This window comes from Nannospalax galili, unplaced genomic scaffold (genome assembly GCF_000622305.1).
Source record: "Nannospalax galili isolate Female #2095 unplaced genomic scaffold, S.galili_v1.0 scaffold356, whole genome shotgun sequence".
NCBI classification, from domain to species: Eukaryota; Metazoa; Chordata; class Mammalia; order Rodentia; family Spalacidae; genus Nannospalax; species Nannospalax galili.
In genome coordinates, this window is record NW_008338126.1 from 2,710,518 (window position 1) to 2,734,968 (window position 24,451).

Below are 24,451 nucleotides of genomic sequence, written 5' to 3' on the forward strand. Positions count from 1 at the left end.
TATTCTCGTCTTGCCCCGCCCCTCGGGCCGTCTCCATCTTCTTAATAGGTGAAACGCGCCAAGTGCTCCCCGCCTCCGGGGGCTCCAGGTTCTTCTCGTAGGGAAGTTGGAGGATTCTAGGTGAGTGGTGGTGCTTGCCTCTGCTGCCCGTGGATAGTTCCGGGACCCTCGCAGCTGAAGTTGAGGCGTCTTTGGCCGCTCCGGGGAATTTAGAGCTTGAGAAAGGTTGCAGTGTCCCTTGTTTGTAAAACTAGTAGAAATGTCTTAGCGAGCTCAGCTCGGAAGGGGGCTCGAGAACGGCGGGTTCTCTCGGCCCACTTTCACTGCCTGCCGACGCTTTCCTGACTGCGGCTCGCGGGAGTTGTTGAGGGGCCGGGTGTCCGCCCCAGCTCTGCACACGGCCTAGCGCCAGAAAGAGTTACTTTTCCTCTCTGTTCCTGAGGAGTTTTTCTTTCCCCGTCTGAGAGGCAGTGCCTGAGCTGGGAGCCGCTCCTTTGCTTAGCACCTCCTATGCCGTGTTCCCCGTTTGTCGGTGCTGTGCTAAGCACCTGGTGGGCACTGGTGGCATGCCGAGCTTAGGTTTAGGGGACTGAGTGCAAACAGCGTACACGATCACCGCACCCACGTTTCTTGTCCCTTTTCCCTAGGTTCTTTTCTCTCACTTAACCACTAACGTTGCTGTATGCTTTTCATTTTGACTTTAGTGATTCTCCCGTGAGTGCAGGACTCTCTGTTTCTTCACTTGCAGTGTCCCTTGCACCTAGAGGACTGCTTCATATATAGTGCATGTTTTATAAGTGAATACATGATAGAAACAGGGTGTTTGGTAATGACAAGGGGGACACTGGAAGGTATCCTGAGTGGAGATGACCGTTCAGCCAAAGCCTGAAGAACGGGAGAGGCATCCAGGCAGAGGCAGTATCAATGATAGTGTCTTAGACCAGAAAGGCAGAAGCTGAGAGGAAAGATATGAACCATATCTTTAAAATCAGGATTGATGTGGTCAACTTCTCTACCAGTTTCCAAAATTACGGAGACAGTAGGGTTATAAAAGCCCCTTAGAACATGATGGCAGATTTGGGTGGGGGCGCTTTTTGAGACAGGGTTTCCCTGTAGCCCCAGCTGGCCTGGAACTCACTGTGTAGCCCAGGCTGGCCTTGAACTCACAGAGGTCCTCCTGCCTCTGCCTCCCAAGTGCTGGGATTAAAGGTGTGCAGCACCACCAGCTTTATGAAGGCAGATTTAAGGGAGAGGACAATGACTAACCTTCACACTATGCAACAATTTACAGTTAACAAGCATTTTTGCTTATCTCATTTAAATACCCCCAAACCCAGAGAGTAATTGGCATAAAGATGGGTTGATTGGATGGATATAATACTGTGCTGGGTCTTACAAGGATAGGGACTGTGTCCTGTTCACCTTCATTACATTCCAGCACTTAATCCTGTGCCTAGCTCTCAGACCATATTTGTAAAGTGAATGAGCACTCATCAGTCAGTAGTCAGATTTACATATCATAATCTGTGTTTGGTGGGAGAATACAGAAAGAGTAAGATAACAACTTTGCCCTCACTGGGCTCTCAGCTCAGAACCTTCCTGAATTCAGAGCTCTCACACAATAGAAAAGGTTTTCTTGGGACTGGTGTGATGGTTCAGTGGTTAAGAGCACTGGCTGCTCTTCCAGAGAATTCAGGTTTGGTTCCCAGCACCCATGTGGCAGCTAACAACTATCCATAACTCCAGTTCCAGGGGATCCAGCACCCTCTTCTGGCCTCTCCAGGCATTGCATGACACAGATGAACTTACATGTAAGCAAAACACTCCTACACACAAAATAAAAATGAATAAATCAATGCCTGGCATAGTGGCACATGCCTTTAATCCCAGCACTTGAGAGGGAGAGGCAGGTGGATCTCTATGAGATTGAGGTCAGCCTGGTCTACATAGTGAGTTTCAGGTGGGCTGGGGCTACAGGAGACCCTGTCTACTACTACTACTACTACTACTACTACTACTACTACTACTAATAATAATAATAATAATAATAATAAATCAGAGAGAGAAGAAAAGGTTTTCTGAAACCCTTTTCTCTAACTAAGAAAAGATTTATTTCATACAGAAAACCAATGATAGTAAGGAGTATGTGTGCCCCTCCTAATAGCAGATCCCTGGTCCATTCCTGTCCCCACTGCATGTGCAGAGCCTGGCAGGCTTTTGGGAGAATATGAGGAGTAGAGGAGGCCAGAATAGAACCCCTATGTTTTTCATCTCCCAGGCTGGCAAGAAAGAACCTGAGCCTGTGGTCTCACGGTTGTCCCTCCCACTGCGCCCAAACCCCACTGCCAATGGGAGAGGGGGAAGAGAAGAACACTGAAGAAATCTGGCTGCAGCTGCGGCCTGTGGAGCCCTTGCCTTCCCAGTGCTGCGGCAGTGGCTGCTCACCCTGTGTGTTTGACCTCTATCACCGAGACCTGGAAAGATGGAAGGCAGCCCAAACCAGCAACGACAGGAGTCTGCTGAGTGGAAAGCAGTCACAGGTGAAAAGTCCACACCTGACTAGAGGCCTACAGTGGCAGTATCTACCCACTGTGGGGAGCCTTCCTGACTAAGGAAAGAGTAGGCATAATGGGAGCAGATAGATCGGGGGGGCAGGGTAGGGGGAAAGTCCAGGCCTGAAACACACTTACTAGTGGCTGTTGGTTTTAGTCCAAGTCTGAACCTACCAGAGCTTTAATTCTCTCATCTATAAAATGGAGCTGGACATTTGTACTGTTTAGCACAGAGTCTGATAATTATTTCATTCAGTAAATGTCTACTGAGTATCTGTTATACACTGGGCCCTGTAAGCTATTGAGGTTTTGAGAACAAACAAGACATAGTCCTTGCCCTCATAGAGCAAACTAGTATATGGTATTATATCTTAGGAAAATAGTGGTGCTGTTACTCCCTTTTTCTGGACCTTACTGACTTTTTCTTCCTTTTCTGAATTCCTAGATGACTTCATACATCTCATACATAGTAGGTGTTCAGTAAATAGTATCTGTAATCACCTACTGTAACAGAAAATTACTTGGCACTACAATATTTTATGTCTTACAAAACTGCATACTTCAATCTAACAATTTTATCTTTTAACTTTTTAAAATATTTTATTTTTTATTTATTTTATGTGTATTGCCTGCATGTAAATGGACACATGTCGTGCAGTGCCTATGGAGGACAGAAGAGGCCATCGGATCCCCTGGAACTGGAGTTATGGACAGTTATTAGCTGTCACGTTGGGTGCTGGGATTTGAATCCGGGGTCTTCTGCAAGAACAGCCAGTGTTCTTAACCACTGAGCCATCTCTCCAGCCCCTTATCTTTTAACTTTTAAAGTAATAATATACAAAGATTTTGTATTTCCATAGCAACTTACATTTTATGAAATACAGCTACCATGCTAGACATGGTGGTACATATTTAAAATCCCAGCCCTATCAGATGAATAACCTCTTTTTACAGAGTAGGAAACTGAGACCCAGAGGGGAAAGCAGTTAAGATGGGTCAATCACGGTGTTCCTGACTCCTTCCTAATTTTCTTTCCAGAGCCTCAGGCAGCTGTGACAGGGTTCTCAGGCACTCTGGCTGATTAAGGATAGGTCATCCTGGTTAGATAGAATCTCAGAAGGGGTTGCAGTGGAGACTGGCTGAGACACCAAGCTTGAAGGTTTCTGTCAGTGCTGAGACATTGTCAAAACTGCCATGGTTACTGAGATTCCAAGTTTGGTGCTGCATCCTAACCTGGGCAGGTCAGATCAGCAAAGTATGGGGATTATACAAGAGAGAGAGAGCTCAAAGTTCATGGCATTCAGAAAAGGCTTCCTGGAGGAGGCATAGGGAGAGTTTGGAATGGTAAAGGCAGTGAGCTGAGACCCAGAAAACATGATTTGAGTTCCCGCTCACAGTGTGATTTTGAACAAGTGAGCTATTAGGTCCAGACTAGGGACTACTCAGGCCATGCTCACTTGTAGCAGCCTCTTGCTTTCTGCCTTTACAGCTACTGTAAAAGAAACGGCAGGCACCATACTGTGACTGTGACTTTCTAATTCTCACTTCCCAAAAGGAAGTTTTCCAAGCACCCTAAGCTATTAGTGCTACAAGTGGTCCATCCTATGATGGATGCACATTAACTAAATGGCCAAACTTTTCTCCCTTTCCCTGCCACCCTGGAATTAGAGACAGCCTGACTGCAAGAATGTATTGTGGGCTACTTATCAACTGCATGATATGGGACCTCCCTTCTGTCTCTGAAACCTGTAAGAGGGGCCCCCACTTAGCCTTGTGGGCCTGAACCTTCTTTGAACTCCTATCTTATCCATCTCTAGTGTTCATAACTCTTCTAATAAATGTGCTAACCAAAGGGACAGTTTGCCTCAGTGTCCCTTTTGAACCCCTAAACCTGAGACCTTTCATAAGCCACTAGCATTCAGGCCTTAGTTACCCCATATATGGTATAAGGATGTTGGATTAGATCATCTCTAAGGACCCATCCATTTTTCAGCTCTGCAGATCTGAAATTTAGCAGGTTTAAAAGGCTGAGCAGATGTTTGATACACCATAGGTGAGTGTTTTGTATAAAGGATACAACTTGAACAATACAGACTCTAAGGTAGGAGGTGGCAGATAGTCTTGGGAGAAGGAATAAAAGTCTGGTATCTGTTATATGACAGATAAAATGAAGTTTGAGGTTGTCCACAGCACCCTATATAGCTTGATCAGCTAAAGGGAGCCACAGAAGATTTAAACGCCAGGTAAGTACCATGCACTGTGCTGTAGATCAAAGGAAAGTAAGGTGGGGCCAATCTGTCAGGCAGAAAACTTAACAGCTGAGACGCTGTAATTGGGGAAATTTGCAAGGACATGGTATGTCCCTTGGGCCTGGCCTCTAGCTAGCAGGTCTTTTTCTGTTGCAGAGCTGCTCCACCAAGTTGAGACCAGAGACCTTCCTAGCCTTCCACATCTGTGGTGTGGAGAAACTCACCAAAGACACCTATCTTGTCCGGTTTATACTGCCTGCGAACAGCCAGCTTGGCCTGCATCCTGGCCAGCACCTTGTCTTACGGTACACTCGGGTAGTGGGAGGACCAGCATTTGCTTTCCCCCTTTACCACTAGGAAAGTGGCCTGGGGTGGCTTGCTTGACGTCTCTTGAGCTTCTGTCTGCCATCTTAAAAATAAGCATGTTATTAAAAATTTTTTTTTTAATGATAAAAAAATTTTTTTAAATGCCATGATGAAACCCATCACTTTATATGTTAAAGTTTCAAAGTTTGAGAACTAGATAATGCTTATAGTTTCACATTATTGTGGGATGGACTAAATGACACTGTTGTGTACACTTAAGATAGAAAAATCTGTTATGTGTGTTTTGCAATTAAAAACAATATTCTCGGCCGGGCGTGGTGGCGCATGCCTTTAGTCCCAGCACTTGGGAGGCAGAGGCAGGCGGATCTCTGTGAGTTCAAGGCCAGCCTGGTCTACATAGTGAGTTCCAGGACAGCTGGGGCTACAGGGAGACCCTGCTTCAAACAAAACAAACTAACAAACAAACCAGCTGTAATGAGAAAAAAAGAAATTAAAAAAAAAAAATGAAACCAATATTCTCAGAAAAAAAAATAGACACATGTGACTCAGGGTTCTTGGCATGGAGCTGGATAATGCATTCTTGTAATAGATAATAATAACACCAGCACTTTAATGGCACCGTCCAAGGCACAGGTGCGTGTACTTATATTCATGAACTCATTTAACCCTCACAAAGTCCTAGGTGATAGGGGCTATTATCATTCCCCAGAGGACACTGAAGCGAGAGAGGTTCAGGAACTTTCTCAAGATCACACAGGAAGTGTTAGATCAGGATTTGAAGGCAAGCAGGCTGACTTTAGAGACTGTGGTTTTAACCTAATGTAATTGTCATCCACTGATAGAACAGGCGCTGTCGCTGAGAAGGACTGAAACATGTAGGGGGCAGAGGTAGGAAGATTAGATGTTCAGGCCAGCCTCAGCTACATAGCAAATTTGGGGCTATCCTGGGCTCTGTGAAAGCTTGTCTCAAAAAAATAAAAATAACAAAAAAGAACTTTCTCAATATCACATAGTTACCAAGTCATGGAGCCAGGATTCCAACCTAGACAACCTGGCTCCTGCACTACGTCAGTATTCCTCCTCTAAGGTGAATACTGAACACTGCACTGTATCAGTACTCCTCTAAGGTTCCTCTGGCCTGCTGTAGTGTTCTGCTGGTCTCCAGCCTGATCCCTGTACCCATGTTGCCAGGGAGAGGCATCTGCCAGACAGTCAGCTGTGGATATCTGAGGCTAAGCAGAGTGATCAGGGCTGTAGACATGGATCTAGGAGACATCGTTGCATACCCAGATGGCATTGGGAAGCATATGTGCGGAAAGAAGAAAGGGCATATATCTGAACCTCAAGAACACTGGAGCTTTGCGGTTGGTAGGAGGAAGCAGAGCCAACAAAGAAGACAGAAAACATAGCCAGGAGACAAGGCAGGCACCAGAAGAGAACGTATTGCTAGTCAGACTGGTTGCTGGTGCTTGTGTTCAGCTCCTCTAACCTATGACCTTGTCAGCAATCCTCGAAGTTCACTGTTCCAGGATACAAGAAAAGCCACAATGCAGGTTACAACCCCTCCATCCATAAACCTGGGGTGGCTAGAACACCCTGCTTCTAGGCTGGCTCCTCCCTCCTCCCTACCACCCAGTGACACTCCTGACACATCTGACACGTCACTCTGATTCATATATGTTCTGGTGCACCTTACTGTTTCCATAATGTCATCCTAATCCGAGGCTGCCTAGCCTCCTTTCCCACCCTGCCCTGCTCCTCATGTGCCCCAGTCCCAGCCTCACAATCCACCACCAGCACCTGACTTGTCTGTACTGTCCAGCCTGGGTTGTTCCATCTGCTTGGAATTACTTCCCTTCCTTTCCCAACTTTCATCTGTCAGTGGCCTGTTTGTGCTTCAGTTACTGACTCCAGCAGACTTAAGTTCACAGATAAGAGTGGTCACTCCTTCTGAGACATGTCAGGTTTTGCCTCTGTGTCAGTAGGTGACATAATGCACTTTGCAACTAAGCCGTGCTATGTGTTCCTCTCCTTGTTTCCTCATCAGTTTTATAAGTAGTTCTTAAATATTTCTGTGTAGCTCCTCTGCATTTGACATATTTGGACGGGGCCTTTTTAATCTTTGTGAACATCAGAGTGGAATATTTTGCTCACAGTAGGGTTTGAGGGAAGACTATTTAGGTATTCCTGGGAAGTTGGTTTCATTGTTGTTTTTTTCAGGCAAGGCCATTATGTAGCATATGCCAGCTTCAAACTCATACTTTTTTGGCCTCAGCCTCCCAAGTGCTGGGATTACAGGGATGTACCACTACACCCAGTTTCCTGAGATGCTTTGAGGAGCAAAAACTTAGCTTGAAATTGAAGCCATCATTGAATGCTAGCTATGCAAGTAACTTTCCTTCTCTAAGCATTGCTTTCTGCATTTGGGTTATTATTATATTTAAATATTTATTTTTCTTTTATGTGTGAGTTCCTGAATATATGCATATGTACCACATGCATGTAGGAACCTGAGGAGGTCAGAAGAGGGTATTAGATTCCCTGGAGCTGGAGTTACAGGTTATTGTGAGGTGCCCAACATGGGTGCTGGGAATGGAACTGGGATCTCTGCAAAAACAACAAGTGCTCTTAAATGCCAAGTTATCTCTCTAGGCCTTGGTTGTCATTTAAAATGAAATTATGGGGGCTGGAGAGATGACTCAGCAGTTAAGAGCACTGGCTGTTCTTGCAGAGAACCCCGGGTTTGATTCCCAGCACCCACATGGCAGCTAACAACCATCCTTAACTCTAGTTCCAAGGGATTTGATGCCCTCTTCTGACCTCTGCAGGCATTGCATGACATGGGTGCATTTATATGCAAGCAGGCAATACATTGATACACATTTAAAAAAAAAAAAATAGCCAGGCGTGGTGGCGTAGCCTTGAGCCCCTGCACTTGGGAGGCAGAGGCAGGCGGATCTCTGTGAGTTCAAGGCCAGCCAGTGAGTTCCAGGACAGCTGGGGCTACAAAGAGACCCTGACTCAAAAAAGACCAAAAAATAAAATAAAATAAATAAATAAAAAATAAAACATTTAAAATTAAATTCTGCATATAATGTGCCTGATACACAATAGGTGTTAATACACTATGGCTACTATCACTGCTTATCATTGATAGCCTAAACCCTGTTGCTGATAACATTATAGAGTCAATTTATACAAGAGCAGGGCCTTGGGCTTGGATGCTTTTGAGGACTCTTCTAGTTCAGATGCTCCCTGGTAAGTGTTTCATAAATCTTAGCAGTTGTTTTTAATCTGTATTATTTTGTAGTGGAGAAGATGACGAGAAAACCACAGTAATGTCTCCTGAACTGCTCATATCAGTATACTTTTTAAGTCACACAACCAGGACTTAGGTGGTCATTTTGCAGATGCTTCTGCTGAGGGATTAAGTGACCTGCCCAGGTCTCACAAGCAGCATGTGGTAGGGTTGAGCTCAGAGTTTTTGCTGCCTGTCCCTCAGTGATAACCTCTAGGGAGCCCACTTTCACAGAGGAGGTGCCTAATAGGAGTTTGTTGAATGACTGACTGCCAGACTTTCTGATTGTCTGACTCTGTGCTTCTCCTTCCCAGAGGAGTAGTAGATGGCCTAGAAATTCAGAGAGCCTATACTCCCATCAGCCCTGCCACTGCAGAAGGATACTTTGATGTTTTAATTAAGGTGAGTTGATTGTTACGGAGGATGTTATAAGATGCTATGGACTTACTCCTCCCTTTCTATCTTGATTGGTGGGTTGGTTTCCACCCATTGTTGGCATGAGAAAAGACTGGTTTGTGGGAGCAGTTAGTTATGGGGATACCTCTTCCTTTTCCTTTCCTAGGGAGGGTGCTACTGGGCTACCTACAGAGGGCATGTTTGGGGGAGATTTTAAGGAAAATTCTGCCCTCTCACCTTTTACCCACTTGTAGAGACAGAGTAGCAAGCTAAAATGAGGAGAGGAACAAGTCCTTATACCTACTTGGTGCTGGACACAGAGGTCCAGAGGTGAGTCAGACACAGTACCTGACCTGGAGGGACCCGTCTCACAACAAGTGCTCAGATCAAGACAATAAGCATGATGCTAGCTGTGCAGAGGAGGCTGCCGAACTCAGCAGATAGGGGTACAGGGAACACAGGCCTGACTTTCTGGGAGATGCTGTTTATTTGAGCCATGTGAGCATGGAGTGAGAAATATGGGAAGGAAGCTCTGAGAGCTGGAAGCAGCAGAGCTAAAGAGGCATGAATTAGGGAAGTTGTTCATCCTGACACAGGAGGGAACAGGACAGGATGCTGGGAGAGAAAATTGGGCAGAAGGTAGGACATAAAGACCCTGCAGACAGAACTAACCTGACACCTTGCTCTGGGAGGTGGGCCTTGAAGGGTATGAATTAATAGTGGCAGGGAATGGCATTCTAGGCTGAGGGAACTGATAGACACAGGGAAGGTTGGTACAGATTGGGTCTTGTGGGAACTGTACTCAACCCAAGTGGTGGAAGAAGAAGGTGCTTATGGGGCAGCTGGGCAGGTGGAAGAGTTGAGTAAGGTGGGTGGCATACAAAATGCCCTGGTGACCCAAGGTCTAGGCAACCAATGTACACAATTGTGAAGGCCCAGAGTATGAAGAAAGTAAGTGAATCTTCATGAAACTACTGACCCCTGATGTCTGACCTCCAGCAAGAGCATCTTCATGTGAGCCAACCTGTGTAGCTCTGCCAGGCATGTAGCTCTGGTGTGTAGCTCTGCCAGGCATGTCCAACCTTTTGACATTGCAATGTCATGCTGTCATCTACAAAGTAGACCATCCCTGACTCTGCACCATTTCCATCAGTTCATGCTCCAGAACCACCCAGTTGAGTTTTTTAAAATCACAAAAGAACCCTAATAATGTTTTAAAGTAACTTTCCAATTTTGTGTGGGGCACATTCATCTATTCAGCTCTCCTCAGCTGCATGTGGCCCATAGGCCACAGGTTGGACATGCCTGTAAGACCATTTCCCTAGTGGAATCCTAGAGAGCATCAATATAGAAGGCTTAAGGCTGCATCCTAATTCACTGGTCAAGAGGACCCAAGGTCTGCAGAGAGGAAGAAGTGCTATGGGTGGGCAAGCCCTGACTCCAAGACCCAGAGCCGTCTTGGGCTACTGCTTCCCTGCCTCCTTGCAGAGCCCGAATGTTTATTCCCTCCCACATAAGCCTGGATGGGCTCCCTTCTGCACGCTACTGTTTGTCTGGGAGATTCCACAAATCCTCTCCAAATGGCCTGCTTCCCTGCACTGCTTGTCTAGGGTGTTTCTACTGAGAGGATAAGCCTGGAGATAGTCCTTCAGAGCAGCTGGATCCCTCCCAGCTGCTAGGCTGATTTTCTCCTTCGTTTACTGGGAAGCCACTATAATTTAGAGAGGTACCTCATTATCCCTAAGCCACTGGCTAGGAAGAGTTGGAAATGTCTCTGCAAATTGGGAAGGCACTGGGAATTTGTAGGTTTACTTTCCCATGAGGAAAGGAAGGAGAGCTGCTTTTCAGGCACCTGCTAGGCACAAGGTATTGCTTGTAACTCTTTTTAGCATTTTCTCTTATGACCTCAAGTAGACCACATCATCTCTTATTTTACGGATGAAGAAATGAAGCTTAAAGCCCCTTGGACAGTAGGACAAAAGTTCAATGTCAGTTTTCCATGAGCATTTATTCCATGCCAGGCTCTGTGTGGCAGAAGAATCTTTCCCCTTTTCTTAGTGCTATCTGTGTCATGGGACCTCTGCCATAGCTGGGGTTTTTACGTTCCCTAAAGTGGGGCCAGAAACAAAATATGCTCCAACAATGCTTCCTGTAAGACGGGCAAACCTTCCCTCCCAGGCCTCTCCCAGGTTAGCAGGGATTTCTGTACTCATACAGTGGTGTCTGCAGACTCAGGGATAGTATCTAGGGCAGCTGTGGATGCTCAAAGGCAGGTCCAGCCACTAAAAACCTAGTCTCTCCTTCGAGACTGGGGATACTTACTCCAGGTACCCATTGTGTCTCAGACTTCCCTTCACCTTACCCCTCCCTCCATGGCCATCTGTTCCCCCCAAAAGAAAACTTGGGCTCTCTTGTGCTTGACTACTGCTGCAGATGCCCAGTGTTCTCTGTATGTCTGCTTCTAACCCCTGGCAGTTCAATCTTGCTTGTTCCTCACTGTCTAGCTCAAGGTCCGAGAAGCCATCCTTATCTCACTTTGAGAGTGACCACGCCTCCTCAGGGCTCCACTGACACTACCCTCTTCATAGAGTATTAGGCAGTTTCTACCTTATGTCAGAGATGTAGCTCCCTCTTACACTATGAGCTTCTTAAGCCAAAGCCTGACTCTGGATAAATGGATTCAGATGTTTATTGCTGAATACCCATGGTTCAGATACTGCTATCTTCATGGAGATTCTGTTCCAGCTGTGTGCCTTCTGCCCCAGCATGGTGCCCAGAACAGAGCAAACAGACACCCTTTGTTAGTTATCCCACCAGGAGGTGGGATACAGTGAGCCAGAAATTGCAAATGGGTGACCTGCAAGCTGAGTCCAGTATACAAATGTACTTGGCTCTGGTCTGTGCAGGGTTGTGGAGTTTTAGGTTTGTTGCTGACATTTCAGAAGTGAGAAAATTTTTAATGAAAATATGGATCTCCTGCCCATCTTGGAATCAAGCAGATCTGGCATCTTCTACCCCACAGACTGTGGACTGGAACCTGTAAAGTGGCTTCCCTTTTAGAAAGAGCATCCCTTGCCAGTCTACTGCAATCCCAGCTCTGCCTGCTGTCTTCCTGATGCTGAGTGTTCATTGCATTAGTCACCACCTGGTTCTTCACTGGGCTGCATTTCCTGCACAGCATTTGGGTTTGAGACCTTGCTGAAATTGCTAGGTCCTGTGGATTTTCATTCCAGCCTCACCATCCACCCTGTATAGGTAGGTATCACTGCAGGTGACAGCACCAACCTATAGGGCATAGAGGAAAGTGACATGAGGCCCTCTTGGAGGATCCTGAGCATGCAGGAGGGGCTCCACTTGATAGTCAGAATGATCTGCACAACAGCACATGCCTGCCCTCTGACCACTCCATGTTTGCTTCCAGTGCTACCAGACTGGGCTAATGTCCCGGTATGTGGAATCCTGGAGAACAGGAGACATGGCTTTCTGGCGAGGGCCTTTTGGAGGCTTCTTATATGAACCAAACAAGGTCAGTGCCAGTACCCTTCAGTCCTGAGGAGCTCCCTCAGGTTGAACTTCTGATTGTGAGTCTCCTGTTCCAGATCTAGAAGTTCACTGCACTTTTCTTCCCAAGATTTAACCCAATCCCCAACCTATTCTTGGGTTTAGACAAAGGAGGAGATGGAATAGGCACTAGTAAACAAAATGGCCCACCTCACTTCTGAACCATTGATGGTTATGCATGGCTCAGAAAATCAGGCTTGAGTACTTGGGTTTCAGCACCCCAGGGCCCTCTGACCCTCAGATACTGTTCCAGTTGCACCTTCTACTCATGAAGCTGAATGTAGCCCCACATTCACTGCTGGGAGCTGAGCACCTCCCAGATTGGAAGGCCCTTGCCCCCACCTCCCTTCTTCACAGTGTGCTTGGACCCGGCTCTCTGGCTTTCCCAGAAAGAACTGGTAATCTCTTACCAGCTGTCTCATGCCTGGAAAGCAGTCCAGCAGTATGGAACAAGAGTCTCAAGAATCTTTGAATTCTTTGGCCTAATAATTCATTTCTGGAAGTCTATTATAGAGAAAAAGTCTAAAATGCTGACTCACATGTATTGATGACATTTTTATTAATAATAGCAAAAGATGGAGGCAACCGACTATCTGACAACGGGAACACAAGTGCACAGGGTTACAGATATTTCCTAGAATATTATCCTAGATTTTCAAGTTATGTTCATAAATGATTCTACATTCTTATGCTATAAGATTGAGTGACAGGCACTAGGTGCTAGTACTAGGTACAAAATGACATAAATCCAGTCAGAAAACTAACTTAAAATGCACAGGGAAAAATATATAAGGAAAATACGTGAAATGTTAGCCGCTCTGGGTGGTTGAATTATGAGCAACTTTCATTTTCTTCATTATACTTTCCAAATTATCTGGAATGAACACCTATTACCTTTATAATTAGGAAAACAACGCAAAACCAAAACAAATGCAAAAGAATGAATCATGCCTCTCCATTCTTTTTGTTTAATTTAAAAATAGGTTTTAGTGCATTTTCCCTTATTGTAAATGCGTGATACGTGCTCACTAACCAAAAAACTCAACAGAGAGAAGAAAAGCAAATGCACCTGCAGACCACACCCCTTCCAGACGTGCCAGACCCACTGCCTCATGTGTGGGTATATATACAAACACATATATGCATACACACAAGTATACGTGCATCATATCAGCCCTGTCAGGACTGGAGTGTAGCTCAATGGTAGAGTGGTTTCCTAGCACTTGTGAAGACCTGAGCTCCATCCCCACCATCACAATAAATATATACAGATTTACATACAATCTGCCAAACCCACTTGAGGTGTGTACTCTTTGCATGACCTTAGCATTTGCCATGTGCTGGCTTGCTCAGGTCTCATGGCAGCTCACAGGTGATTCCTCACTCTATATACAGGTGCGTATGTTAGCTCTCTGCAGCATGTTACTCTGGTACTAATCATGCTTGGCCCTGCATTCTAGCTGAGCATCCTCCTGTGTCCCCAGGCCCTTAAGAGCAGGGTGTGGGTATTCCTGTTCCCTCCTGGCCTGGGACAGATGGGGAACAGATGATCACCTTTCCCACTAGGGAGCCTTCCAGTGCCTGTGACCTGCATCCTTTAACATGTAGAGTCCCTCACTTCTTAGTAGGAGTGGGTAGGCCCAGCAGCAAGGGGACAGTGATGGTGCCTCCCACGTTCAAATTGGCCAGGACCTGCTTTAGTCCTTGAGAACACTTGGGTGCCTGCCGTCTTGTCAGCCCTGCTTTGTGGTTGTTTCCATTACAGACAGATATTGAATCAGCAACACAAATATCTATCTGTGCCTTCATGCCACACCCTTTGTCAGTCACTACTGTCTGCCCAGGAGGAGGCAGACATTGTTTGCCATTGGAGAGAGAGAGACAGACAGACAGACAGACAGACTAGGAAAACAAGAAAAAAGAGCCCTCACCCCAGCCCTGCTCAGGATGGCCTCCCAAAACACAGCCTGAGCAAGGATGAGAGAAAGGAGGGGCAAATCAAGTTAAAGACCTGGAGGCTGAAGGAACCATAGCTACAGAACAGGATGACCTAGCTCAGAGTCTCAGGCTTACTAGTAGGGAGAATCAAAGTGGATTAAACCTCAGCTCCATACTAGGCCTTTATGTTACTTCATTTGATCCTCATGGCAATTCTGACATAGGAGCTGTTATGGGAAAGTACTCTTATCATTGTTCTTTACCAGTGAAAAAACTGAGGATCAGATTAGGAAAAGAGCTATGCTTGGGATTTCTTCACAGAGGGCTAATCTCTAAAATGATGAAGGTGAATACTTCTCTGTGACAGTCAGGCAATTACCCTTTAAGAAACTAAGCCTGGTATGGTGGCACACACCTTTAATCCCAGCACTCAGGAGGCAGAGGCAGACAGATCTCTGTGAGATCAAGATCAACCTGGTCTACATAGTGAATTCCAGGTCAGCTGGAGCTACAGGGAGACTCTGTCTCAAAAAAAAAAAGAACAGAAAAATAAAAAAGAAAAAGAAAAACTGGTTTTAAAAAGTTTTGCCCCTTTTTAAGAAATCTATAGCCAGGAAATGAGTTCATTGAGGAGTCAGTAGTACCAGGTCTCTTGGGCAGGAACTCATCTTACAATGCTGTGCCAGGTACATGTATATATTACCTCATTTAGTCTGGAGAAGAGAGAATCAAGGTTCCAGACTGGGGGTCTAAGACCTTTATAAGGCTCCCCAGATACCATGGATGGGATGAAGTCAGGAAGGACAAGGTTTTCGTGTAAGTGAAAGCAGCCTTGGGAGGTAATGAGTTCCTCAACAGCAGGAGCATATAAGGAGAGTCCTTGTAAGAATGTGTTAGAAGACAGCCAAGCTCTTTTCATGTTGGGCTACAGTATTTTGATCTGTAGGATCCTCAAGATCCCATAAACTGTACTCTGTAGGCCTTACCTGTTTCTCACAAGGCAGGTGGCTTCTTCCACTTGAGGTGGGGCGGGGCAGAGATGGGTGGGACATTTAAAAAGGGCACTGCTGCCCAGCTCAGGCAAGACCAAAGAAAGGTCCACAGTGGGGTGTTAGGTGAGACCCCCTGTTCTAGTTTGTTTCTCCATTGCTGTGACAAAACACTCTGACCAATACCAACTTGGGGAGGAAAAGGTTTATTCAGCTTACATCTCCCAGGTCACAGTTAATCAGGGAACCCCAGGTAGGAACTCAGGGCAGGAACCTGGAGGCAGGAGCTGAAGTATAGGCCATGGAGGAAGGCTGCTTATTGGCTTGCTCGCCTAGCCCCTGCTCAGACTGCTTTCTTATACAATATAGACCCACCTGCCCAGGGGTGGCACCACCCACAGTGGGCTGGGCCCTCCCATATCACTCAACAATCAAGATGTCCCACAGACATGGCCACAGGCCATTCCAATGGAGGCAGTTCCCCAATTGAGGCTCCCTCAACCCAGGTGTGTCGTTGACACTAAAGCTATCCAGCACACCCCCCTTACCCCATGCTCACCTATGCTGCCCATTCTACTCTCCAGTATGGGGAACTTCTCATGCTGGCTGCAGGCACAGGCCTGGCTCCTATGGTGCCCATCCTGCAGAGCATCACAGACAATGCCGACGATGAAACCTTTGTCACCTTGGTCAGCTGCTTCAAGACCTTTGAGGGCATCTACCTGAAGACCTTCCTCCAGGAGCAGGCCGGGTTCTGGAACGTGCGCACCTTCTTTGTTCTCAGTCAGGTGAGCCCAGGGTAAGGACTTCCTCACTTGAGAAGCTGTGTTCCCTTTGTGCTATCTTGAAGACTGGCTGTAGCCATTGTAAACCATCCGTATTAATAATCCCAGTTGCCTGGGATAGAAGGCAGGCATTACAGAGTCCATTGTAAGGAGAGGAAAACAGGCTCATAGAGGTGTAGGGCCCACAGGCCACACTACAGATGGGGAGCCAGGACTGGGCTTGGTGCTTCACAATTCAGAGCTTCATTTTGTAGCCTTTGCTGTGTCCCACCCTCCCTCTGCTGTCACTGGTGTGGGCTGGGGCCAGACAGTGAAGTCAGGACAACAGTAGAGGCTAGGACTGTGGGTTCCCACTCCCCTTAGTGCTTAGTACAGGGGCCAGCACAGGGACTCCATCAATACTGACTGAGTAGTGCCTTTAATAGGGTCCCTTCCACCTCCAACTGCCCCTCCAGACAGCTGCAGGACAGCTACCATTAGACTCAGCAAGCTATAGATTCTCCAGCAGGAAGCCACCTTCTGACCTGATTCCTGTTCCCTCTATTCACTCTAAAGACCCTGCTCCTGCTGCAGCATAGGGGAACCTTTGTGCCTTATTTCAAGCCAGGCCCTCCACTGCCATTGTCCATCCGTCTTCCAGCTGTCTGGTTTTACTTCTTCCTTCACCCCCTGAGTTAGGTCTGCTTCTGGGGCCCCCCTCTGTTCCCTGTTGCCGAGGTCAGCCTTATATTCCTGTACTGCAGGTATCACCTCCTCAATTTCCTCTTTGAGGCAACACTGGAAAATCCCTGACCACTTATGTGATCCTCGACCCTGTGGCTAAGGCCAGGAAACAAGGCAGGACATGAAACAGGAGGTGGGTGTGCAGCTGAGGGGGGTGAGGCAGGCCACAGGCCAGATGTACAACAGCACAGCAAGAGCCTGGACCAGGATGCAGGAACAGGAGCAGGACACAGACACCTGGCAGACTCACCCTCACCTAGCTACTGTCCAGCCTCTTGACTTCTGTTCGCAACTACATGACAGATGCCAGGGACACAAGTGAAAGTGATCTACTCCCTGCCCTCAAGACACTGACCTGTCCACAGGAGGACAGCTGCAAGGACAGCTGGTTATGGCTGCCCTTCGTTGAGTACTCCAATGTGTCTGACACTATTCAAGGCACTTTATGTGAATTAAGTCCAACTGCAGTCTCATGAGACTTGTTCTGCCACCCTGGACCTTTTACAGATGTGGGAACTGAGGTAATAAGAAAAAGATAAAGAAGAAACAGCAGTGGAGAGTTGGGCACCAGCCTAGGGGGCCCTGTTCAGAGACCATTGTTTTAGTGCCCATCATCAGTATGAGATAGCACAACACACATACCGAGAGATGGCCAGGTGACTGCTGGCTGGCAGGGGGCAGGGCAGGTGGGATCAGGAGGGCTGCATGGAACAGGAGGCATTTGAGCCTGGCCTGGAGACTTATATTAAAGTTTACCTTCAGCATTGACAGGTTTCAATGATGCTGGAGGTCAGGCAGGGGAGCAGGCTGGCTCTATGGCAGTGGTAAGGAGTGATTTGGGTAGCTCCTGCTCACTCACATGCCCTTGACTTAGATTGCCTCCTCCTCTGCTCCTCAGGCCTCCACAGGGATATGTCCTTATTCTGGCTGGCCAGGACCATGGTTTTCTACAGCTCATACTGTCATCATCCCATACCTCAGAAAGGCCAGTCACTTACTCCACCCCGGCTCCCTAGCCCAAGGAACTAGAAGCTGGCCTTCATGAGGGTTGGCTTCTCCCCTTCCCCACTCTGTTTCCTCACTGGGCAGAGAAGGGCTGGCTGGGTGAACTCTGAGGACTCCTAGGAGTCACCCCTGCTTTTTGTTACCTTCCCAGGAGACCTCCCCAGAGCTCCTTCCCTGGAGCTACCGTGAGAAGACTTACTTCGGCCGCCTGGGTCAGGAGCTGGTTGATGAACTGGTGAGCCGCTGCCGGAGAAAGCCATTTGCATTGGTCTGTGGCTCACCTGAATTTACCAAGGACATGGCTAGGTGCTTGCTGTCTGCCGGCCTGATGGAAGACTCCTTCTTCCTCTTCTAACCCTAACTGTAGGCCTTCTACAGAGGTACAGGAAGGCGCCCAGACTGGAAGGGGCCCAGGCTAGAGTCAAAAGACATGGAGTCCAGGCCCTGGCCCCGCTGCTGACTTGTCCAGAGACCTTGGGCAAGTGCCTTTGTCCTTGGAACCTCCATTTCCTGTCTGCCCTATAAGTTTTGTCATTCTCTCCTGGCATCCTGCTGTGTGGAACAAGACCAGCAAATAGCCCCAGGAGCCAGGGAAGACTACTCCAAGGGAGCCAAGGAAATCAAGTCCTGCTGAGCCCAAGATGGTGGAAGTTGGACTGGGGGAGGGGCGAGGAGCCTTCCTCACCTTCCAGAGGGCCCAGTTGGGGTTCCTGCTGCTTCCTCAGCACCTTTCAGAATTGGTGCTAAGTGTTTAGGAGATAACTTCAGAAGCACAGAGCTCTTTGAAGGACCTTTACTTCTCTACATTGCCCTGGATTGTCTCTTCTCTGCACCAACCTGCGATCAGCATCATGCTCAGTCTCCCTTTCCTGGCTCAAGAGCCCAGCCTAGAGTCCTTTCCTCACAAAAGAAGAGGCAGGGAGGCAAATGCCCCTCCTTCCTGTAGGCAGCCGCTCAGCCCTGTGCCTTCAGCTCGGTGCCCTGGTGACGGTTGCTATGGAGATCTAAAGATAGAGCAGGAGTCAAGAGACCTGGGTCCCTCTTCTAGCTCTGCCCACTTCATGGCTGCCAATCCAGCTCCACCCAGCCCCCCACCCCACCAACTCCATCCTACATGCATGCCCTCTCCAGGGAACTAGCTGCCCCTGGGCATCACATTGACTTAATGAATTCTGCTTTTTACAGCCTGGGCCCCGGTGTGCTGCGCCAGCACAGGCTGGCTACAGGCAGCCCCAGACTTGGAATATTCGACAATGGAGTGCTAGAAGCAGAGAGCTGAGAACCTTCAGGATTAGGATTTTGTAGTCAGAATTGCAATCCTCCCAGCAGAGATGAAGTTCAGGTGCCAGAAAGCCCCATCTAACAGACTCTTTGTACAAATGGGGAGTCCAAGTTCCCATGAGGTTCAGGGACTCGCCCAGCATGAAATAGTTCATGGTAGAGCCAGCTCTAGAAGTCTCCCATCACCTCCTACTCATGGTGCTCCACAGGGCACTGGGGCACCTTGCCTGGATGGTAGAGGGGCCTCCAGATCTGTCTCAAGCATAGCAGGTCTGTTTTCACCTCATCTTTATAGTGGAGCTTGGATAACTTTTATTTGTCAGAAAGGACTTTTCCATTCCACCAGCAAAATCACAGTTCTCCATGCTGGACCATGTTCAATAGTCACAGCGAGCAGCTGGGGATGGAGAAAGATTTCACACTGCATCTAAGGGGCAAGGGTTCTCTTGTCAGTAGGGTGTGGGACCATACCATATGACGTCTCAGAACCAAATGCCAGGAGTACATTAAAGCTCTGCAAACATAAGTCAAGAAGCTTCATTTTGTTGACCCAGTTAAGTCTCCAGCACAGTGTGACAAGAGTGAAAGGCCCTGATTGAGAGCCAACACTCCAAAGTAGAGACCATGTCTTCTCTTGCCTGACCATGACTGGGGTAAGATACTTGTCCTTTGTTGGGGCCTCAGGGTACATCCTTGTACCTTAGTGCATCCTACTAATTCTTCTCAAGCTTAACTGTCCTAGACACCAAGGAGCAAACAAGACAGGGCACAGCCTTTACACTTGAGTGCTCCCAGTCCAGGCAGAAGTTAAACTCATGTCTCTGAAAGGAGTGAATGTTGTAGAACTGGGGTACACAGTGCTAGGACCATGGAGGGCAAGTGCTTTAACCTGGCCTGGTGGGCGGGGGGGACAGGGATAGTCCACTGCCCTGAGGATAGAGGCTTCAAAAGCAACACACTCGTTATTAGGGGTGTCAGAGAGTTCTCACATAAGGGGTGGAGTCTGGGGAAGTTCTTACATGTCTCTTTTTGTACTGTTTTAGATATTTGATACCTAGGCATTAGATTAGACCAACCCAGAGGCAACTGGCATCCCCTATCCCAGAGTGGGTCATCCTCTCCCCCTCACTCCATGTAAAACCTGGGCAGCCTGGCTGCTGATGGGACCACTTATCATGAAATACTGGTAAGGACCCAGCCATGCCCTCAGTACCAAGACGCCAAAAGGACTCCTGTCATTGGGATACTTGAGAGTTCATAGCTAATGCTGTGCCTCACAGGGTCTAGGTGAGCCCAGAAGAGGACTGGCTGGGAGCTCTTGGGAATGGGATAGATTGTCAGCTGACTAGTTCTCTCATCTCCAAATAATGTCCCACTCCATGTAGCCTGTGGGATGGAGTTCCACCAGGGTAGTACCACTGCAATGGTGCGGTGGCAGAAGGGACACAAATGACCTGAATATGACCTAAAGGCTCCAGGAAGCCAACAAATAGCCCATGATTCTGTGAGCCAGACAAATCATCTTTCTGCTTGAGTTGGCTTCAGGAAGACAACAATGACCAAAGGGCCAAGGGGACAGATCTTGGCAGCACAAGCTTTATCTCAGCCCTTGTAACTCCAGCATTGCTCACATATTTCCACCAGCCTACTTCTCTACTCCGTGCCCTACTCCACCATCTGACCACACAGATTTTCCTAGCCCGCAGTGCCAAGCCTGCCACTGCCCTACCTGAAGCCCTGGTTGCAGCTCAGCTAACTTACTTCCACCCCCTCCTCTGCTACCGCCCCTCACACCCACATCTATGCTCTGAATGTGTTCTCCATGTCACTGATGCCCTTCTCCCTGCCACTTCTTACTAGCTGGCCTCCACCTCTGGTCTCCCATTCACCTTCCTGTGCTCCTTCTTCTTTCATCTCTTAGTGTAATGTCACTTCCATTGAAAGTCCTGCCAGGGAGTGAGTGATCATCCGCACCAGGCAAGATCAGAACCCAGAACTCTTCTGCCTAAGCCCTACATCAGTCTGGGAACACAGAAAAGCCTGCATGGCTCAGCCCAGACACACACACGCATACACACAGAGTAACCACATTTTTCTAAAAAGCAGAGTCAAGGTGCACTTTCCAGGTGGCACAGGGAAGGACAGAATCTTCATGCCATTGTATTACCCTGGTTTATAGGCACAGAAACTAAGCCTTCAAGACGCCATGCAATTCTCCAAAGTCACATAGGGAACACAAGTTCCAGCATTGGTAATTGTTTTAAAGGTTGTATGTGACACATGAATACCAAGACTGCTACTGCTGCATGGTTTGAAACAGTCAAGATTTAAATTATCCAAGAAAAAGACTGAAAAATAAGCAGTTCTTTCTTTTTCTGGTTTTGTTATTTTGATGCTGGGATTGATCCTAGAGCCTCATACATGCTAAACCTAGGACATGCTCTGTCACTGAGCTACACCCAGCCCCAGCAGAAGCATTCCAGTGGAACATCAGACAGTAGCTAAAAATGAATGAAAAAGAGCTCCATGTACCAACAAGGATTTGATATTTTTTTAATTGTAGTGGGATGAAATGCACATTGTCAAAGGACAGATCCAGGGTGGGCAATATGCCTGGCTCAGTGGGTAAAGGTGCTTCCTGCCAAGCCTGAGGACCTGAATTTGATCCCTGGAACCCACATGGTGGAGGAGAGAATGATTCCACTGATATTTGCATATTCACATGCACACAGACAGACACGTAGTACATAAATGTAACCAACCACATTTTTCTAAAAAGAGAGGATGGGCCAGGTATAATGGCACACGTCTTTAACTCATCCCTCAGGAGACAGAGGCAGGCAGAGCTCTGTGAGTTCAAGGCCAACCTGGTCTATATAGTGCATTCCAAGTCAGCCAGGGCTACAGGGAGATCCTGTCTCAAAAAAAGAGACAGTGAAATACCTGTACTTGGGAATTGTGAAATCCCCAAAATAATGCTTACTTCTGGGGAGGAGCTAGACCAGCTGCAAGCATAGGGGTGACTGCTGGTGATAGTTGGACGGGAATGGGACTGCTGACCATAGCTGCTCTTGTATTACAAAAAATAGTTGATTTGAGCACTGTAAAGTGAGCTTCTGGTAAATCTAGGTGACGGGTTCCCTGATTCCTTTATTATTTTCCTATCTCTCTTTGCATTTAAAATAGAGCCATAGTTTAAAATTACAAAAAACAAATCGTTGCCAGGCATGGTGGCGCACACCTTTGGTCCCAGCACTTGGGAGGCAGAAGCAGGTGGATCTCTGTGAGTTTGAGGCTAGCCTGGTCTACATAGTGAGTTCTAGGCCAGCTGGGGCTACAGGGAGACCGTGTCTCAAAATAAAAATTCCCATTATAGCCAGGCATAGTGGTGCACATCTGTAATCCCAGCACTTGGGAGATGAGACAGAGTGATCAAGGTTTTCCTCGGCCATATAGTAAGTTGGACGGTAGCCTGGGCTCCACAAGAGGCTATCTCAAAACAAAATTATCTAAAGCAGCTGGTCCATGCCCTTTAGAACTAGGAGCTTCAAAACGCTCGCTCCCTCTCCCACCTCACAGTGGGCTCTGCCTCTCATGCTTCCAAGCTCTCCAGTCGTTCATCCTTCATCGAGGATGCCCTGTAAGATCATCCTGTACACCAGGCCTTCTAGGTGTGGGAGACCCAACAGTACAGACAGCGAGTCATTTCTGGTGTTCAGACCTGGCAGGCTGTTCCCTCTCTTTGTTCCTCCTTTTTCCTCATGAACTCAAATCCAAAGTGACTTACCAAACCCCACAGTGGTACACTCGTTTATTCCTTTTTCTCCCTTTTAAAATGAAACACAGCCGGCAGTGGTGGCGCACGCCTTTAATCCCAGCACTTGGGAGGCAGAGGCAGGCGGATCTCTGTGAGTTCAAGGTCAACCTGGTCTCCATAGTGACTTCCAGGCCAGCTGGGGCTATGAGGAGACCCTGTCCCAAAAAGATCAAAATTAATTAATTAATTAATTAAAGTACACCTAGGTTCAGGTCTCTTACTGTGTGACCCATAGCAAGTAACTGTTTGTTCATCTATAGAATGGGGATGTAGCACCATCTCTCAGGCCATCTCTTGTCATCTCACTAAGGATGAGGAAAATGTGTGTGTCTGCACTTGGCATGGAGTGGGTGCAAGGCCAAGTATTAGTTTTCATTGTGACAAATACCCGAGGGAAACAAAGGAGGAAGGATTTATTTTTGGCTCAGGGTTTCAGAGATTTCAATCCATGGTCAGCTGACACCATTGCTTGGGGTGAGGCACAGCAACATAGCAGCAAGAGTGGGACAGAACAGAACTGCTTACCTCCTTGTGTCCAGGAAGCAGAGAGAGACAGGAAGGGGCCAGGGCAAGAAATACCCCCCTAGAACGCCCCCAGTACCCTAGTGACCTACTTCCTCCAGGTATCACCAGCTAAAGTGTCCAGTACCTTCCAAGATAGCACCACATCTAGGGACCAAGCCTTTAACACCTGCAAACATTCCATGTTCAAAACATTACAGGCCAGTCCTCTCCCCCTTTCCTCTCCATGGCTGACCTCTAAGGATGGCACTTCTTCCCAAATGTCACTATCAATAATCCCCTCACAATACTGCACTCCTGTAATCTTAACTACTTGGAGGCTGAGGTGGGATGATCACTCAAGTCCAGGAGTTCAAGTCCAGCCTGAGCAAGACAGCAAGACCCTGTCTCAAAAAAACCTCCCCTTTTATCATTTTCCCATGATTTGGAAGATTTGGGTCTCAAATTGCAAGTATTAAGTCATGATTAATTTATCTCCCATTTTTTATTAATCAAAGACATAGATAGTTGCCATTCAGTGCTTTTGATCTGAACATCCAGCTGGGTGTAGCTCATGGCTGACATGATTCTGGCCAGAGGCAGAGGAGCTCTGCAGTGTGTGTGGCCTGCAGAGGGATCAGTGGCCCCTCATCTTACTCATTCAGTTGGCATGAGTTGTGGAAGCTGCTTGTGTTGTCCAGGTGGACACTATTTTCCCACTGTCTTCAGGTGGCACTGACTGGCAGGCTGGGAACTGAGTTTCTGTACCATTCCCTATTGTAGAGCCCCACAAAGATCCTACGCCCCATCCCACCACAAGACTCACTCCAAATAGATGGCGTGCACCAGTGCCACACAGAAGAGTGTAGAGTTCACATAGAGGGAGGTGGTAAAGCTGTCTGCATATGGGTCCCACAGACTCTGGCTGGAGACTACCACGTCATCCTGCCCCTTACTCCCAATGCTGACAGAGCACACTAGCTTGTAGCGGGGTGGGGTGACAGTCTTGGCCAGGTCCCGAATCTCAGC

General features: G+C 47.5%; 1 protein-coding gene across 4 annotated transcripts; it reads left to right on the forward strand.

Moving 5' to 3' along the window:
- The first annotated feature begins 49 nt into the window (after positions 1–49).
- On the forward strand, positions 50–19,644 carry LOC103734111 (NADH-cytochrome b5 reductase-like). 4 transcript variants are annotated; one of them, XR_003849517.1, is made up of 8 exons: positions 50–120; positions 2,279–2,540; positions 4,958–5,106; positions 8,741–8,828; positions 12,244–12,348; positions 15,895–16,098; positions 16,839–17,339; positions 17,975–18,100. XR_003849517.1 is itself a non-coding variant. In XM_008833000.3 (7 exons), exons 2-7 carry the CDS (start codon positions 2,349–2,351, stop codon positions 18,176–18,178), a joined length of 942 nt encoding a protein of 313 aa, XP_008831222.1. In that variant the 5' UTR covers positions 51–120; positions 2,279–2,348. The 4 variants fall into 4 exon arrangements, 3 of the variants coding, with proteins under 3 accessions (XP_008831222.1, XP_029419336.1, XP_029419335.1); XM_008833000.3 differs by lacking the exon at positions 16,839–17,339 and having other exon boundaries at positions 51–120; positions 17,975–18,178; XM_029563476.1 differs by lacking the exons at positions 12,244–12,348; positions 16,839–17,339 and having other exon boundaries at positions 53–120; positions 17,975–19,644.
- The last annotated feature ends 4,807 nt before the right edge of the window (positions 19,645–24,451 follow it).

Excerpts from the sequence above, each read along its gene's own strand:
- LOC103734111 (XM_008833000.3), top strand. The coding sequence starts at position 2,349 with ATGGGAGAGGGGGAAGAGAAGAACACTGAAGAAATCTGGCTGCAGCTG. Across the intron at positions 2,541-4,957 it reads TGAGTGGAAAGCAGTCACAG|AGCTGCTCCACCAAGTTGAG; the intron begins GTGAAAAGTCCA and ends TTTCTGTTGCAG. Across the intron at positions 8,829-12,243 it reads ACTTTGATGTTTTAATTAAG|TGCTACCAGACTGGGCTAAT; the intron begins GTGAGTTGATTG and ends GTTTGCTTCCAG.